Raw genomic sequence first — 16,890 nt, forward strand, 5'->3', positions numbered from 1 at the left:
TTTATGGTATTCAAGACAGAGAAACCACCATACTTAGAAGGAATTCAGTTGTAAGAGGAAAAAAACTGACATTCTTGTGAAGCCAATCTACCTTCTAAAATGGCTACCTTTCTAACAGAGCACTGTAACGTAACACATTTGTTATATCAAATATACACTTTATCCATAAAGTGTTCCCACAAAGTGTTGTTTAACTCTCCATTTATGTTAGGAATGTTACCTAATATTTGAAGTATTTTAAGCACACATCTATGAGAGTGAATTTGCATTCACAATATACTTATTATTTCCATGGTAACCTGTTGCTATGCTTCTAGAAGCATTTGAAATAATAATAGAGTAACCAAGCCAATTGAATTATCAAAATGGTTCCATAAATATAATGAAAAGTGAACAAGGAAGTTAATTACATAGTGTAACATCCTAAAAATGTACTCATTGGCAGTTTTTTGAGACGATAAGTAATGAGTATAAATTTAGTGCAACTCACAATGAAGAATGGGAAAAAGCGAAGCAATTTTTCAGCCAAATCCAAGTTGAGAATTAAAAATTCCACCAAAAGTTATTGAAGAAGGAACAGTAATCAAGTACATATCGAGGATTAAAATGTTTACATGAAAGTAGATGGTAATACTAGAGGGCAGCACTAAAATGGAGAGTAATTGCATAATGTGATATAAAGTCTCCACAGGTTTCCCACCTGACCCAGTAGGAAACCCAAAAAGAATTTACCTCATTTGTTCACCGGGAAAGAATTAAATTTCATACTTGATATACACTGAAAAATACGTATAATTGATCTTTCTGACACCAGCAAAAATAATAAACAAGCTTAACCCTAAAATGACGTTATCAAAAAAACAAAAGAAAACAACCAAGAAATAAAGAAAATTTTTCTTTCCTTCAGTCCGTAGTCGAATTTCATACCAGTTTTTGAGACACTTTTAATCTTTATTGAATGTATAATAATTACTTAAGCACTGCATGGATTTTAACAATATGAATAACAATAGAATACAAAAAAAATAAAATACACTCCCTATCCTTATATCACAATCCAAAAAAAATAAATCACACACACACTCGCAATCACACATAAGGGACAAGAGAAAAAGGGGGGAAAGAAAACAATGAATTATAACAAGCTTTGAATAAATGGGAATGACAGCTTTCTGTTCCTTTTGGGGGGGGGGGGACCCTCTTGAACACTGGGGTTATATTTTGGGACTAAGTAGTAGCACTGCTGGGGACTTCTCATTAACTTGTCTCTTCCTTTTAAGGGCAAAAATTGGGATTTGGGGTATGGACAGTACTTATCAGGCCTTTTTGGGTCCGTAGTCGTTGGTACACCGATTTCTTTGGTCGGCTCATACTACGCGGTTGGTTCACCTTCTGCTGCTGGTGAAGTGCATGAGGTTGACCTTTTCTGGGTGCTGGAAAATCTCCCGTACCGCCTCCTCCTTCTCGGTACAACCTCCGACGTCGCATCAGAAATTTTCTCTCCTCCACCCACGTCTTACGTCTCCTTATGTCGAGAAAGACTAACTCAATGATCGCGATCGGTAATGTGACCACGAAAAATAGTCAAGAGCCGAATGATGAAGAGCCGTGACAACTGGTTGCCCGTGGCATTGACTACAGGTCTTGACCCCAAGAATGTCAGCCATGTGGATCCTTTATAAAAAACTGCCCTATGGCTTACGCGCACAGACTTTTTATACCCTACTGGAGGGGTAAAAGTCATGGATGGGGGGGGGGGAAGGAGGGAAAATGGGGGAAAAAACACATGTCACACATCCGCCGTCAGTTTTGGGGAGGGTAATTTCTTAGTCCGAATTTCTTCGTTCATCATAGGAGGTGGGGAAAACCTTGGAGGTTGAAGGGGGTTGGGGGTTGAGTCATTAGGCATGATGGCTGAGGGGTGGGGGGTAGGGAATGCACTTCACTCCCCTGCTTCTTACTCATGCACTTGATAAGGACATGTTAGGTTGAGGTAAGGGAGGGGGGGAAAAACAACTTACTGACACTCCAATTCCACACGCACATATCCACATTCACTCACATAACAAATGAAGAAAGACAGAAATCACAGGTGATATCATGTACGAAAGCTCTCCTTTTCGCAAAGCACCCATTCGAAAGGCCCATATGGAACTGGTCAAGCGGCGACGGTTACAATATAGGTACATATATGCTTTCTGCACGGTCAAAATCATTCACTGCAAAAAAACTTAACACCTAAATACTGATATCTAAAAAATGAAGCCTTAAACTTACTTGTGGGTTTATAAGTATGCTTCCAGGGGGGACACTTTCCATACTTGTAACAGCCCACATAACTGCATTACTGCCCAATGTTGGTTGGGTTGCATCTGCTGTACCCACAGTTTGACTGACAGAATGTGACGTTGAAATTTCAGCCATGGCAGGACTAGGTGGAAGAGGAGATGTCCCTCTGGTTTGACTAGAACACTATAAAACAAAAGATATGTGAGGATAGTATCTGTTGACATGGGGCAGGAAGGGCTTAATGGAAATGAAAAAATATAACTTTTGCCAATACAGTTGAGCAGCCTGATTTTGGTACCATCAGAATTGGGGTGATGCTGGATTTGGGATTTTGGCATATTTCAGGTGCTCTTGTGCAGGGGCGCAGCTAGGAATTAAGGCTGGGGGGGGGGGGGGGTTTAGGTGCAATTAATTCCGGGATGTGTGGGGGTATGGAATACCCACCAGGATAAGTGGAAGGTGCAAGATTAATAAATTGCGGAATTTGAAGATAAGTGGTTCAAAATGGTGAGTTTTACGGCTTTCATTTAGGGATTTTTATTAATCCTTACACTATTCTATTAGTAATATCAATCGAATTTTGTAAATTGGATTAAACTTAAAATTTCTCTGAGCTTTGGGGGGGGGCTATCCCCAAACCCCCCCCTCGCTGCGCCACTGCTGTTGTGTGAACTACACTGCACACTACAGCACTTAAAACACTGCCCTGTAGGAGTAACAGAGTAAAAAGGAGGTCTGCGATGTTTTTTACGAGGGAATGTCATAAGAAAAAACAAAATGAGATTAAATTCAAATTAAATATACTATGTTTAATTAACAAATAATTTATGATAAGTAAGAAGAGATTGTTTTTAAATTTACATGCAATCATATTCAACCATTAGATAGCATCACAAAATTGAAGAGTGAAAAGAATGGAAAATGCACATTTACAAAAATACACTGCAGAGTATCAAACATTAACTGTTATTGGTTGAAAAAGAAATTAAATAAAGATTTTAAAGCATTAAAAGTCCCATGCAATCCATACAAGCTGTGCTTATTATGATTCAATGAATTGTTCACTATCTATGCCATCAACTCCATCAATAATCAGACCTTTTTTCATGCAAAGCAAGATAAAAAAATTTTAATTTTATGATGAATTCCTGATGATCTTGAGGAAAGGAAGACATAAATTTTCTGTAATTTCCAGATTTTTCATTCCAACTGATTGCATAGTTACCGAGATATAACACTGCAAACTTGGATAACTAAAATTTTGGCAAGAACCTTAGTCACAAGCAGTTACTTTTCCCATTTTTGAAAAATAAACCACTTTCTAAGCCTTAGAACTTACCGTATTTGTTCTCCTGCTAACTGTAAGCTCTTCATCGGCTGTGGTCCCTTGTTCAGTTCTTGGAGAAGGCTGAGGTGAGTGGCATGGTGACGGGGATGTCTGAGACTCGGAATGGGTCTGATTGTGCAGTGGGGGCGACAGTAATGGAGGTGATGGGGATGGACCTTGGCTCTGGTCATGGGACGATTGCTGCTGATGTGACGAGGGAGTCAGTGCCAGCGTGGTTGGCGATGGCGACGGAGTGTTGCTAGAATCTGAGCGTATAGACTGAGACTTGTAACCGGAACTTGATGGACTCAGATGCGCTGAGTTGGCACTACTGGCACTTGAATCTGTGAATTAATCAAAGAATTCAATGAATCAATCAATTTTTTTTCCAATTAAAAATACCATGAATTTGTTTCCATTGTTTTGCCAACACTGACTCCAGTCCAATTCTTGGCATCAGCTCTCCATTACAATTTTATCGAGTTTAACATTTTCATTGCTTAGTTTTTAAAATCTATTAATTATTTTGGTTATGATACTATATCTTTTAAATATTTCAAAATAGTGTTTGTTTCCATAAATTTAATCTACTTAGAGTATGCCATGTAAATTATGCACGAGAATTGTTCTTGAATAAACCAAATTGGTTTTGCAAAAATTACTTTAGAATGTATTTGTTCTGGCTTTGATCCCCATTGCGGATCCAAGCTCAAGAACTGGAAGAGTAAGTGCTTACATCACCAAAACATTATCATTGGATATCGACCGCAACACCAATGAAACTAAGATTTTATACACAGCGATATTTTTTCCATTTCTACATAAAATAAATTAGTAAGAAAAATGAAAGTAATTGAACTGAATTTCTCAAAAACATTTTCAAAAATTACGAAATTTTCCTTTCCTACATTTCACTCTATCTCCATTTTACTCTTTCCATGTGAGGGCTCCAGTAAAAAAGCAAAAGGGGGGCTTTATAGCTCTGTTAAAGTTAAAACTTCAAATTCAACTTAAACACCATATAATAAAATGTAAAATACTTTGTAATTACACATAAATTTAATACTGTACAACCAAGGTTTCGACCTGACTCATAGTGGCAAAGCATGAATATGCTTTGGAGGGGATGAGGAGTGACCCCCCCCCCAGGCAATGGAGGAGTCCAGAGAAAATTTTTGAAAAAATGACATGCCTGGAAATACATTTAGCATCATTTTGGCACTTAAAATTTGGGTTTCACTCGTAAATGGGAAATGATCACAACAGGGAAAACATTAGTATACTAACAAATTTGTTTCTCATTCTCTGAGGCTTAGGGGGGTACTATCATTCCCCCCCCCATAAATATGCTACTTGGAACATGTCATCATCTGGTGATTTCCAGAAGTGGTTTCTTGGTAAATCATGAGATGATGAGGTGCTACATCAAAACCTTGGTTGTACAGAATTAAATTTATTTGGAATTACAAAGCGTTTTACATTTCATTAGGTTACGTTGATTCCATGAATTCACGCCCGAGACAACAAATGAAACACCATACCCTGCTTGGTTAAGAGGCAGCCACCAGCACTCTGAGTACTTGATATGCTGTCATCTCTGGTGAATGGACTGCCTCCACCTCCACCACCACTCCCCATGTTGTTCCCTCCAACACTTCCAGAATAGCCTCCAAAGCTGTAGGACTTGGATACGGAAGGCCTCAACCCTGACGATGTCCTTCTAAGACTATCCCGACTCTCAAAGGATTCCACTTTCAGCAATCTTGATGGCCTGGCGAAGTAACATGAGATAATTAATAAAGTTGAGAACAGTAACTTAATTACAAAACATAAGAACAAAAAGAAAATATCACAATATCATAACCAGTAACTAACATAGCATGCAATATTGTGGATGAAATGCTCAACAGCTTAAATTGATACGAGCTGTAATGAGATTCATAATATCTACTACCACTTACTACTGTAGAGGATGGGACAATACACCCATGTCTCGTATAGCGCAATTTCGATTAGCGCAATTTCGATATAGCGCAAATTCGTTCCTCGGGGAAACATTGCAACGCAGTGTAGCCTAATCAAAAATCTTAAACGCTCTCGTGATAAAACGTGAACTTGCGCTAAGTACACACGAAATTTCTATCAATTTACGCATATTATTAATTATTTCTTGCCTCAAATCTTCTTTTTTGTTTATATATTAATCGAAATTCATTGCTGCGCAATTGCCAAAAGTATTACTCGTCATTGGGTCTAGATAGCCGGCCTACCGAAGATTTATCTCGTCTCCTTAACAGAATGATAATAAATAATTTAGATCGTTAATTAAGCGTGGGGCTAGTGGAAAAGAGTTTTTTTTTCAGCAATACGGTTTGAGACGTATTTTTGCCGTCGTAGGTTACCGGGCGATTGCCTTCCAGAGAGTCTACGCTAAAGCCTTCAAGGTCATCGGTATTCACGGGGGAGAAATGGTGCGGTGGCCGAGTTGCACATGAATAGCATCAACACATAAAAGGGTCCGCTATAGAGTCTTAAACACAATGGCTTCGCTCCCTCCCCGCAGTCATAGCCCTTCTGCGTCTCAGGAATACAGTTCAGCAGAGGAAGGTGATTTAGATAGAGCCATACAGGGTAAAAACCAAGAGAATATGGCAAAAAATAGGAATGCGTGTAGAAAAATCAAGAATTTATCAAGAAAAACCATTAACCTAGAAGAGGACTTGAGAGAGGTCAATTGCTTTGAAAATGGAGAGCGTCAAAGCGATATTGCGCTGAAGTTTAAACTCACGATGCCTTATTCTGAATAAAGACGAAGCTAAAATATCAGCGACCTCAGCCGCACCAACTTCAACCAAGCGGTCTACACATGCGGAAAGTTCATGGTGAATCAGTACAAAAAGACAAGAGTGGTAATCGCTCCGAGACATAAAGTGAAAGCTCCGGTTGGTTCCAGAATTTAAACGGCAAGCAGGTATTTTCAGTGCGGCGATATCAGGTGAATCTGCAAGTGTTGATAGCGCAGCCACCACAACATTTTCTGATGAACTCCAAGCTGTTATTGAAAGTGGCTCCTTTCCCCCTCAACTAGTTTTTAGTGTTGATGAGACGATATTCTTTTGGAAAAGAATGCATTCTCGTTCATTCATTTTCAGGGAAGGAAAACCTGGGTCAGGTTTCAAGGCATTTAAAGACTGTTTCACGTAGCTGCTAATGACTCGGAGGACTTCAAATTAAAATGATTAATCATTCATAAACTCCGCTAGCTATGAAATGTCATTTAAAGTAGCGTTTTCCTGTCATTACGATGAGCGACAAAAGGGCCTGGGTGACACAATAGTTGTTTTTAGACTAGTTTGAAAAATCATCAACTGCCGGCAACGCATTACGATTCCCTGAGATAGCAGATGTTAGCCCACCCGCACGACAGGACGGAATTTCGAAAGCACGTAAGAATTTTTTTTAACGTGAATAAAAGTCTTGGAATGCGTGAATACTATCTTTAAAGATGTTTTAAACTATAAATATTTATAGAAATAATGCTTTCTAAGGCTTTTTATGGGAATATAGATGTTTTAGAGGAAATTCAATACCAAAGACCTATGCTACCAGGAACGCATCCCTATCTTCCCTATGTTAAAACGCTCTCGTATAACGCAAATTCGTATAGCGCAAAGACCCCAAGGAACGTATCCCTTGCGCTATACGAGACATGGGTGTATTTTTCCACTGTCACAAATGTGGTACACGCTAAGTTTCTGCAGTTTCAAAAAACAATATTTTGTAAACACATTCAATATGGGATTTAGTTTTTTTTTAATTCTTACAAAAGAGGGTCCTACACTCTTATTTTCCAAGTTCTGAATAAGTCCAAACTTCAAGATTGGATTTGAAACAGAATTTATTCCGTGGACATAGGGAGCTGACTGTAAGTCTACGTCAAGGAATGGACCTCGATAAGAGGGTTTATGGATTATCCAAAATAGAGAAAGAAAGAGTTTCAGGAAGGAGTAACCAAATTGACATGGTTCACACTGAGTGTGTTCTTATGCTTACACTTTACATGCTCAACCTTCAATATACCTCATCTCAAAATTCTGCAATGAAAGTTGTGGCAATCAAAACAGCTTTCAAGTTCAATCTTACACAAAAGGACGGGATGCTGAATGCAATCTTAAAAATTTATATTAAGATGTGTAAAATAAGAGGTGAGACTAATATTTCTTAGGAAGAAACTTTGTCCTCTGTTGCTCATAGTGCTATGAAAAAATTTCTGAGCATCATTTACTTTCATCATGCATTATAGTTTTCACGAATAACCTACTGTTTGAGTGTGCTGATCATGAAATAACGACTATCAAAAAATTACATGAGTTATTATTTGGCTTTACTACCGCTAAAAAATGGTCACTAAGCATGTAAGCATTCCCACTAAAATAATATGCCAAAATAGGATAAACTCTCCTTGAGACAACCATTTCACTCACAATACTACGCTAGAAAAATAGAAAATAATCTGGGAAGGATTTTGAAGTCAAGAAAAATATTTGTATACAGCTTCTAAGCCACGAATAAACTTCTCTTTTTGAGTTGATTCTGCAATTCTTTATCACTTTCATTGTCATTTCCCTGATTAGGCCGCAGGCTTCTTCAGAGTGTAACGATCGATCCAATTGTTGTGGTTATGAGGGACATTTCTATAGGGTTTCACATGCTTTAATCAAAGGTCTCAATTTTTTGCAGAGTATCAGGCCATGGTCTTGGTTTAAATCATTCTACTTTTTTTGAATTTAAATTGCCTCCCTGACCAGATGCACCTCCTGCATGAGAGTGGAAACATCAGTGAAACTGATAAAAAATACTCGGAATCCACCCAAAAAAGAAATTTATTCGTAATCATGGTCAGCAAAAATTTCAATCATTCAGCATCTAAGTGCAAACAATTAAACCCTTAAAGCAACCAACCTAAGTTGGTTATGCCTTCCACGACTTCCGTGGGGAGTATCTGAGGAATCAGAACTGCTCCAAGGATGAAGAAAAGAACCACCACCAGATCCCCCTCCACCACCTCCACCATTTCCACCACCTACCCCACTCCAACAATGGAGCTCTTCATGACTGCACCGCTGCCCTGATGAATCACAGCAGCAGATACCCTCCTGCATAGAAGAAAACTGTCACAGATCATGCGGTAGACCACGGCTTTATAATAGGTTCAATATATGAGGAGTTCGACTTATGGAATGGAAGATATTTCAGAGATCGCCACATCCCCGCTTGAGTGCTTTGTGGGGGCAATTCAAGTGCAGCACTCCTTCCATTTTTCTATTCTACACTTATAATAGAATGCCTAAAGAGGAAATATTTGTTTTCATCATACTTGTCAATTCTTTTGATCAACTAACTTTCTTAAAGAATCATGATTTCAGGTATAAGTTAACAACCCCATTCCAGGTTGGTATACGCCATGCAGTTGGCTGAAAAGAAATATAACTCCACATAAACTTAGTGGGTCCTCGTTTGAAGCTGCTCTTTGTAATGTTGTTTCATAATAATGCTGTCCAAAAATTACTTACTCCACAAACAAAGTCTAAAAGTTACAATGACTTGCATAGCCTGTTATGAATGAATGAAAATTTAATTATCAGTTAGACATTAGAATAAAGTTTTATTATTATTCCAAATATTGTCTTTGCAATCAATTTTACGAATTTCCATTTTCCTCTTTTTCTTTAAAAATAATTATTTCCATTACAGAAAAACTCCTGCAGTTCATTTAGATTCAGTTAAAATTTTTAGTTCATCCAATTTTATTTAGGAAATTGAAAGAAAAGAGAGCAGAATTACAAATAAATAAATAAAAGATATGCATTTCAAATTTTATAATACTTGAAAATGAATTGTAATTATTAAAAATCAGCTGGAAAAGTTATTTCAATAAATTCAATATCATTTTATTTCACACAGATGATAAACTATAGTTCAAAAATAAGTACCGAAGCCATATTAGAAAAATTCAGATCCTAAATAGCAACATGGATACCTAGCACCATAAAATAGAAATGAATATCAGAATGAATCAGTAAAAATACAGTTCAATAAGTCTTCATTGGATTTACAGGAATCAAAATATCATTGTATAGAATTTTAGACAGCATATCTGAATTACACGCACAGAATAAGAACTATTGAATGAGAAGGTAAGGAACACAACTTACATCTTGATTGAAAATTCGCTTCCTCGCTTTCTCATACTCCTCTTCTCGCTCCTCAAAGCTTTTGCTGCGGCGAGATTCTGAACTAAGCTGCCTTTCTGGAGACTAGAAAATAAATGATGTTGGATATACGAAAGGATGACCAAATCTGATTTCAGAAGATGAGGAGGACCTGAGATACATTGTTAGGAAACTTAAGGATATGTATGAGCAGTATGGGCAAACTTTTAACAAAAATAGACAAATTACTAGGTTATTGGAAGAGATGAAAGACAAAATCTGCAAATAGAAATGATTGCACAAAGGGAGTAACCAAAGCAATGTACTTAAGAGTTATATTGGATAAAAGCTGAAGCAGTAACCAAGAGATTAACAACAGAATTATGAAAGGAAGAACTATCATAAAAGCTCTAGAATCTATTTGAAGGGACCAAAATCTTGGCAGAAAAACGAAAATATGAACGCATAAAACAATGGTAGAAATTGTAATAATATACAGAGCAAAGGAATGGAAAATTAAGGGAAAAAATTAATAGGTTATTGATGACTGAGAGAGATTAGATGAGAAGTCATTGCAGAAAAGGTTAAATTGATAATGTTAGAAATGATACAAAAGGAAGATGATGAAACTAGAGAAAGATCAAATTGATGAGGTAGAAAATAAGCAACTTCTATGGTTAGGCCATGCTATTAGGATAAATGACACCAGGAACCCTACCCAGTAACTACGTCTGAGATTCTATCTCTGTCAATCGGAAGAAATTTTATTCTCTCCACAATGCTAAATTTACTGCATTGCTGAAAAGTGTTAATGCTTTTAAAGGCATTAATGCTTTTCAACAACTGGTTTTGCCTGTTACTTTATTTAATTCCTAACTCCGCACATAATCATTCATTTCCCTTAATTTTTAGCACACATACCTTGCCAGTATTTCAAATTACTCGTGACTTCTTACCAGATTCTGCAGCACCACTTTCACGGTAAAAATAATCCATATGTGGATCCTTACCAACTGGCACATCACTTACCGATTCTGAGAAACAAAAAGTCATTTTTCAAGAACCAACCGTCATTTCGGCAAGTCATTTCTTGGACAAGTTTCCATGATGGAAAGTTCAGATAGACCTCAGTGGATAGCTCATTCCGAAATTATAGCGTCTTTATGAGAACCAACAATGAACTATCCGAGAGATTGTCATAGTGGATCCTGATAGCCCAAGCAAATTTTGGATGGGAGATCTTAAGAAAAAAAAACTTAAAAGAGGAAAGACCAAGACTGGGTTGGGATACAGGGAATACAGAGAGCAATGGAAACAAAGAGATAAGAGAAGAAGAGTGTCATGACAGAGACAAATTGAAGCTGAGTACACGAAAATGACAACAGTTGTAAACAACCTGCTATATATGTATAAGAAAATGATGGGATGGAAAAAAATTTTGGGAAGTCATTTTATATTAATTAAAACTTGCAACAATAAATTTTCTTAAAACTCAATCTCTGAAGGAGTATACAACCAGTTTAATGCTCAGGAATATGAGCATTTCAATCCAGAGGACGGCCAGGAAAAACTTTTAACTAAGTTGCATACAATCAAGGGGCAACGCACAAAGTGTTGCCGACCCTGCAGGATAGGATAGCATTCACATTCCCAATACATTCAAACATTGCCCACCTATTCATCAGGTTATATTTTCAACAACTTCAACCAAAATTAGAAATCCAATAGAATATATATCTATTACTGATAGATAGCAAAAGAAAATATATCAGATATACACTCTCATCCAAATATTATTGAATATTCAGTTACAAATTTAGACAATTCCCTGAGCCATGCCAATTTAACTATTGTTATCATTTATCTTGCAATGTAATACATTGTGTGAAAAACAAGGGTCTAGCTGTGCAATAAACAGCAAGTAGGAGTCATTACCTAGGGCTCCAACATAGAAGCAATCATCATTATTGTACATGAACTTATCATTTGGCATAAAATTTTAAAAAGAGTACCTTGAATGGCCCAGCACCATCTTCAAAAGATGAGGAATCACCTCTTTTCAGAATGGATCTCCTCGGTTCTTCAGGCAGCAACTCATCTCTAATATGATCCCTTAGGCATGGCTCGATAGCTGCAAAGCGGGCCTTGCTGGCACTGCACAAAATAACATGTACTATTACTAAACCATAAAAACCATGGTGAATGACTGCAACACCTAAGGAACTAAAAGAAAGAGCATTCTAAATTTAAACAAACACAAATCTTAAGAATATTTCCTCACCAACCACAGCAAAATTAGCTCTGTATATATGGTTACAAATGGAGGAAAACTGGGCTTTCGAAGAACTCAGAAGTACTTTTAAAGACAGAAAATTTTTTGGAAGCATTAAATTATCTCAAAAAACATACTAAAATATTTAAATGAGATATGCTAGACAAAACTCCACATTAATATATTTCCTGTACCACTGAAGTAAAAGTTAGCCAGCTTGCTCTAAAAAACCAATTAATGATTACGTATTCCATTCACTACTTCTTAGCAAAGCTAAAAGAACTGGGAAATAAAAAAAATAATATCAATAATAGAAGTGAAGGAGCAACTGAATATTTCATGCACAGAAAACTTCATAAATTGACAGCAATGATAAAGAAATCATCCTGAAAACTTAAAGAGAATTTGAGAGATGGAGATGATAAATTTTTTTAGCTAGTATTGATTCTATTACGACAGATTTTTAGATACTAGGGGCAACCCCAATGGTCCCTATCAACTGATGTTTGGAGTAGCGGCGAGTCTTCACAATGGCACTTTGCACTTGTTAGGTGTGTACCACGGCAAATGGTGAAGAGCAGTCTGTGCAGGCTTGCCACTACACCAAGCCAGAAATAACAAACCCTTAATATGGGTAATTCATAATTTAGTTCAGAGTAGGGAAATGATAGAATGAACATTATATGAACATATAATGAAATGATAGAACGAAGTACAAACATGCCAATGGAATTGCGTTACTATTGTGAGGAGCACAAACAGGCCCACTCAAGAATTGTCTCTCAGTGAATACCTGAGGAACACTAACCCTTGGAAAAAAAAGGCACCAACCCGGGTACCATTAATGTTCCATTCCAGGGGAAAAGGGACCTCAGTGCTAACTCTCTCTCGGGTAGTTTGGCAGTAGTATGTATGCAATAAAATCAGTAGGGAGTGCTATTTGTGTAATTTGCAACTACATGAGATTTTCTCCCACACACAATTTTATAAATTCATCTGATTTATTCTTACCTGGAGGAAGAGGAAGGAGATAAAGATGAACTATGATTGCTGGATGGAGAATTTGGACCATCGCTACCACCACAGGAGGAAGAGTTTGCTCCACCTGTGCCACTACTGTTCCCATTTCCATTGCTATTCAGGCGTCCTTTACTAACAACCACTGCATTCCCTGTAGAGTCCACATTATGCTCCATGCCAAGAAATGCAGCCACTCTATGCACTAGCATGCGTTGATAGGATGACATGGGTGGAAATTTGTGATGGGTGCGCCTAAGAAATGACCAAGTTAAAACCTCAGCTATTGAAAAGGTTGAAATATGGCACAAAATTCACTGGATGACAAAATTAAGATGAAAAAATTTTAAAAATTAGAAATTAAAGTAAATGTCAATGTCGCAAACAAGAAGATTAAAAGAACTAGGATTCCTTAACAGCTAATTCAGCGTTAAAATAAAACCAACACATTTTGAGAGAGATGTGTACTCAAGTAAATTGCATAACTGCCTATATGCCATAGTAAAAATACAACTCTACAACAGCATAACAAATAGCTTGAGCAGACTGAATAATTTAATGAAAATAAGAATGAAAAAATTTTAGTTAGGAAAGAATTTACATTGAAATACATTACTCTTTCCTGAAAAAACACTACATTTCCTCCATATGATCTTGTTACTCACAAAAACATGATATTTTCCATTTCAGTTTTCAAAGGCTAAAAATACTAATGAAAAACAGAGAATATTTCAGAAAAGGATACAGAAATCTATTGAAATAAAGAATAAAAAATATTCATGTATGTGGTAATCAATCCATAATTGAGCTTTGAAGCGGATGAGTACAACCAAAAACCAATTCAACATGAATTTTAAACCTTCACTCAACACACAAAAGTTTCAGTAGTCAATTAATCGAAGTATGCGTTGACTTTCATTTAGCGACATTGCTATTTCATTAATTTCATTGAAATTGAATAATAAAGATATGAAATTCTATTTTTAAAATTTTTTCAATTTTATTATTTGCATTCTAGCATATTGATATTGATTGGAATGATGATAAAATAGAATAAAAAAAGACGAACTTTATTCGCAACCAATGAAAATTTTACTGATGACACTATTAGGTTAATAATCTTAATAAATGGGCCAAAAGCCACAAATTTACTTCTTTCCTAAGACATGCAAGTTTCAACAACTCTATGTATTTGTCCAAGAAGGGACTAAAAGCAGCTATTTATGATAATTTACAGCCTTGAAGAAAGGATTTGCTTCAAGTACTTTTGGGGAAACAATTAAGCTCAAAATTACTCGTAAAAAAAGGTTGAATTGGTTCCAGACTACAATCTACTCATTTACTGTCACTTAATTACCTAAGTATTTCCCTACCTTACGCCCACCAGCACCTGATACTCTCCACATCCTAATTTGAATGAAAAGCTGAATGGAGCCTGTATTGAAATCCCTGAAAAGCATTTTCTTTTCACTGGCTTATGATTAAGATTGAAAGCCAGGATTAAGTTGGGGACAAATTTTTAAAAGGAAAATAATTTCGTGGTAAAATAATATGCATGTATCAAGTTTTGAAAGACATGTTCAAAAGTGCCATTAATCAAATTAACTTGATTGAAAGTTCTCTTGATGATGAAAGACAAGATTTTATATGACAATTTAGGAACTGCCTCCAATTGAAGAGACAGTTAGTGGTCATTTCCAAGTTAAAAACTGAGTATTGAATTTCTAATTATCCAAAGTAATGTAGTCAATAACACAGATGCAAGTTACGAACTCGAAATCAAGTTAACTTAATTATTGGTGCTTTTGATAAAACCCTAAGGTAATTAAACTAATACAGAAGGAAGGTCATTAATCAAGCATGTAAAAAATAGCTGCTAACAAATAAAGCTACTCTTTCTAAAAAAAAATTCAGGGGAATTTTTGGATCAATTATTTCAGTTCCTTTGGGATGGTTAAAATCACTTTGAGCTTTCCGGCAATTATTCTCACTTTTGTGAAAGTTAACAAAATGGTTTAGTAAACAAAAGCATACTATTATAATGAACCTTTTAGCTTTAAATTTACATTATTTTTCCCACATTTTAAATTTTTAGAGTCACACACATGGGCCAGATTACTACCTACTAAGCAAGAGGGAAAAAATTCTGAGGGAGGACAACAAATTCAAAAGGCAATAGGAAACCTCAATGGGGAAAATAAAATTCAAAAGAATGAATAGATTCTCCAAATATTTCATCAATGGGTTACAAAACACAAGAAATTTATCAGTCAACTTACTTATTATCCCGTGCAAGGCTCACAATTTCTTGTTCAATTTTTAACATAAGCATTCGGTCCTTGTAATTACGATTAAGAGTCTCGACGATGAACTGCTGCAAATCTCCAGAACTTCCACCACCTCCTGATGAAGACGAGCCATCCAGCAATGAGGCCTGCTCAGTGCTGGAATCTAGAGAGAAAATTATAACATATTCCAAACAGGGTTGATAAAAATCATGATATTTTTCAAAAAAATCGTTTTTATCGATTTTTGTGATTTAAATCGGATTTTATTGATTTAAATGAGATTTTTATGATTCTCCATTCATCAAAAATTCAGTTATTTGCAAAACTAACCATTTGGGCAGCACATTGGAGAATGATCGTTTGCAGAAATAATAAGAGGCAACATACGCTAAACTTAATACAACATTTAGTCAATCAGGGGAGAGAACTATGGAAATGCTGGTATCAAATTAAAAATTACACCAGCATAATATAAAATTGCCATTGGAAGTATCAAATGTGCTACATTATGCGGTTCTAAAGCATAATAACTTTGTATGGTGCCTACGCTTAGAAGTTAAATCAGAAAACAATTTTTTTCAACGTATACACTTATAGTATTCTAACCAAAGCCATTTTTTAAAATTTTCATGTTACATGCATTCCTACAGTATCATTTCTATTTAAGAGCCACCATTGTGCTGATAACTGTCGATTCATTGTATTAAGAAATAAAAATTCAAAATTATACACTTACAGCTTCCTTTTCTTGACTCTTTAAAAATCAAACATATAGATCACATTATGATTTAATTCACCTGATTTTTTAAAATAAAAATTAAGTGATTTAAATCAATCAACCCTGGTTCCAAAATGAATATCTTTATGAATTGGGTGACCAGATGCTAAGAGATGAAAAAGAGGACAGCAACATTATTAAAAAGGATGAATAGAAAAAAAGTAGGAAACTTGAAAAATATCTACAATTTCATAATTAAGAACAATAAAAATTTATTAGCACCATGATTTTGTATATTTCTTTGTGGATCTAATTTTTTCAAGCAATTTTTTCATTTTTAACAGAATTCTTTTTGTAAATTTTTACTGAGGCAATGTTTAATGTGTTTCTCTGAGCTGTCCACCAAGATGAAAATAGAGAAAATACCCTTCTGCATTTTTATTGTGCCCTGGTATGATGAAGAAATATTCAGAAATTTGAGAAGTTTTGAATGGCTATTAACAGATTTACTACATATAAAATCATGATTTCCAAAAAGGAGGACATTTTCTGATACTTAAAAAATCTTCCCGGATACCGGGCAAGCATCTAAAAAGGAGGAGATATCCAGACAAATTGGGACATCTGGTCACCTGATATATGAACCACATGCACTCCTATAAAGTATACTCCTATATATACGTAAAAGTGATAAATGATAGGTAGATAATCCATCAAACAGTTATTCAAGCCATGCATAGTCAAAGTTCTACAGTAATTTGGAAAAA

The 16,890-nt window shown here is 35.9% G+C and overlaps 1 protein-coding gene across 6 annotated transcripts in view; it reads right to left on the reverse strand.

Moving 5' to 3' along the window:
- The window catches only part of LOC124169616 (trithorax group protein osa-like), a 430,983-nt gene that overhangs the window by 24,592 nt on the left and 389,501 nt on the right, over positions 1 to 16,890 (reverse strand). For all 6 annotated transcript variants that reach the window (XR_006867176.1, XM_046548263.1, XM_046548262.1 and 3 more), the window contains exons 8-15: positions 15,397 to 15,568; positions 13,112 to 13,372; positions 11,841 to 11,982; positions 9,832 to 9,933; positions 8,579 to 8,772; positions 5,158 to 5,387; positions 3,629 to 3,960; positions 2,278 to 2,472 (exon numbers count right to left, since the gene is read on the reverse strand). Coding sequence is in view for 5 of the 6 variants with exons in the window: in XM_046548263.1 (XP_046404219.1) it covers positions 2,278 to 2,472; positions 3,629 to 3,960; positions 5,158 to 5,387; positions 8,579 to 8,772; positions 9,832 to 9,933; positions 11,841 to 11,982; positions 13,112 to 13,372; positions 15,397 to 15,568 (1,628 nt within the window). In the remaining variant the exon portion in view is untranslated. The remainder of the gene's footprint in view (positions 1 to 2,277; positions 2,473 to 3,628; positions 3,961 to 5,157; positions 5,388 to 8,578; positions 8,773 to 9,831; positions 9,934 to 11,840; positions 11,983 to 13,111; positions 13,373 to 15,396; positions 15,569 to 16,890) is intronic.

The sequence above is a fragment of the Ischnura elegans genome, chromosome 12, assembly GCF_921293095.1.
Source record: "Ischnura elegans chromosome 12, ioIscEleg1.1, whole genome shotgun sequence".
NCBI lineage: Eukaryota > Metazoa > Arthropoda > Insecta > Odonata > Coenagrionidae > Ischnura > Ischnura elegans.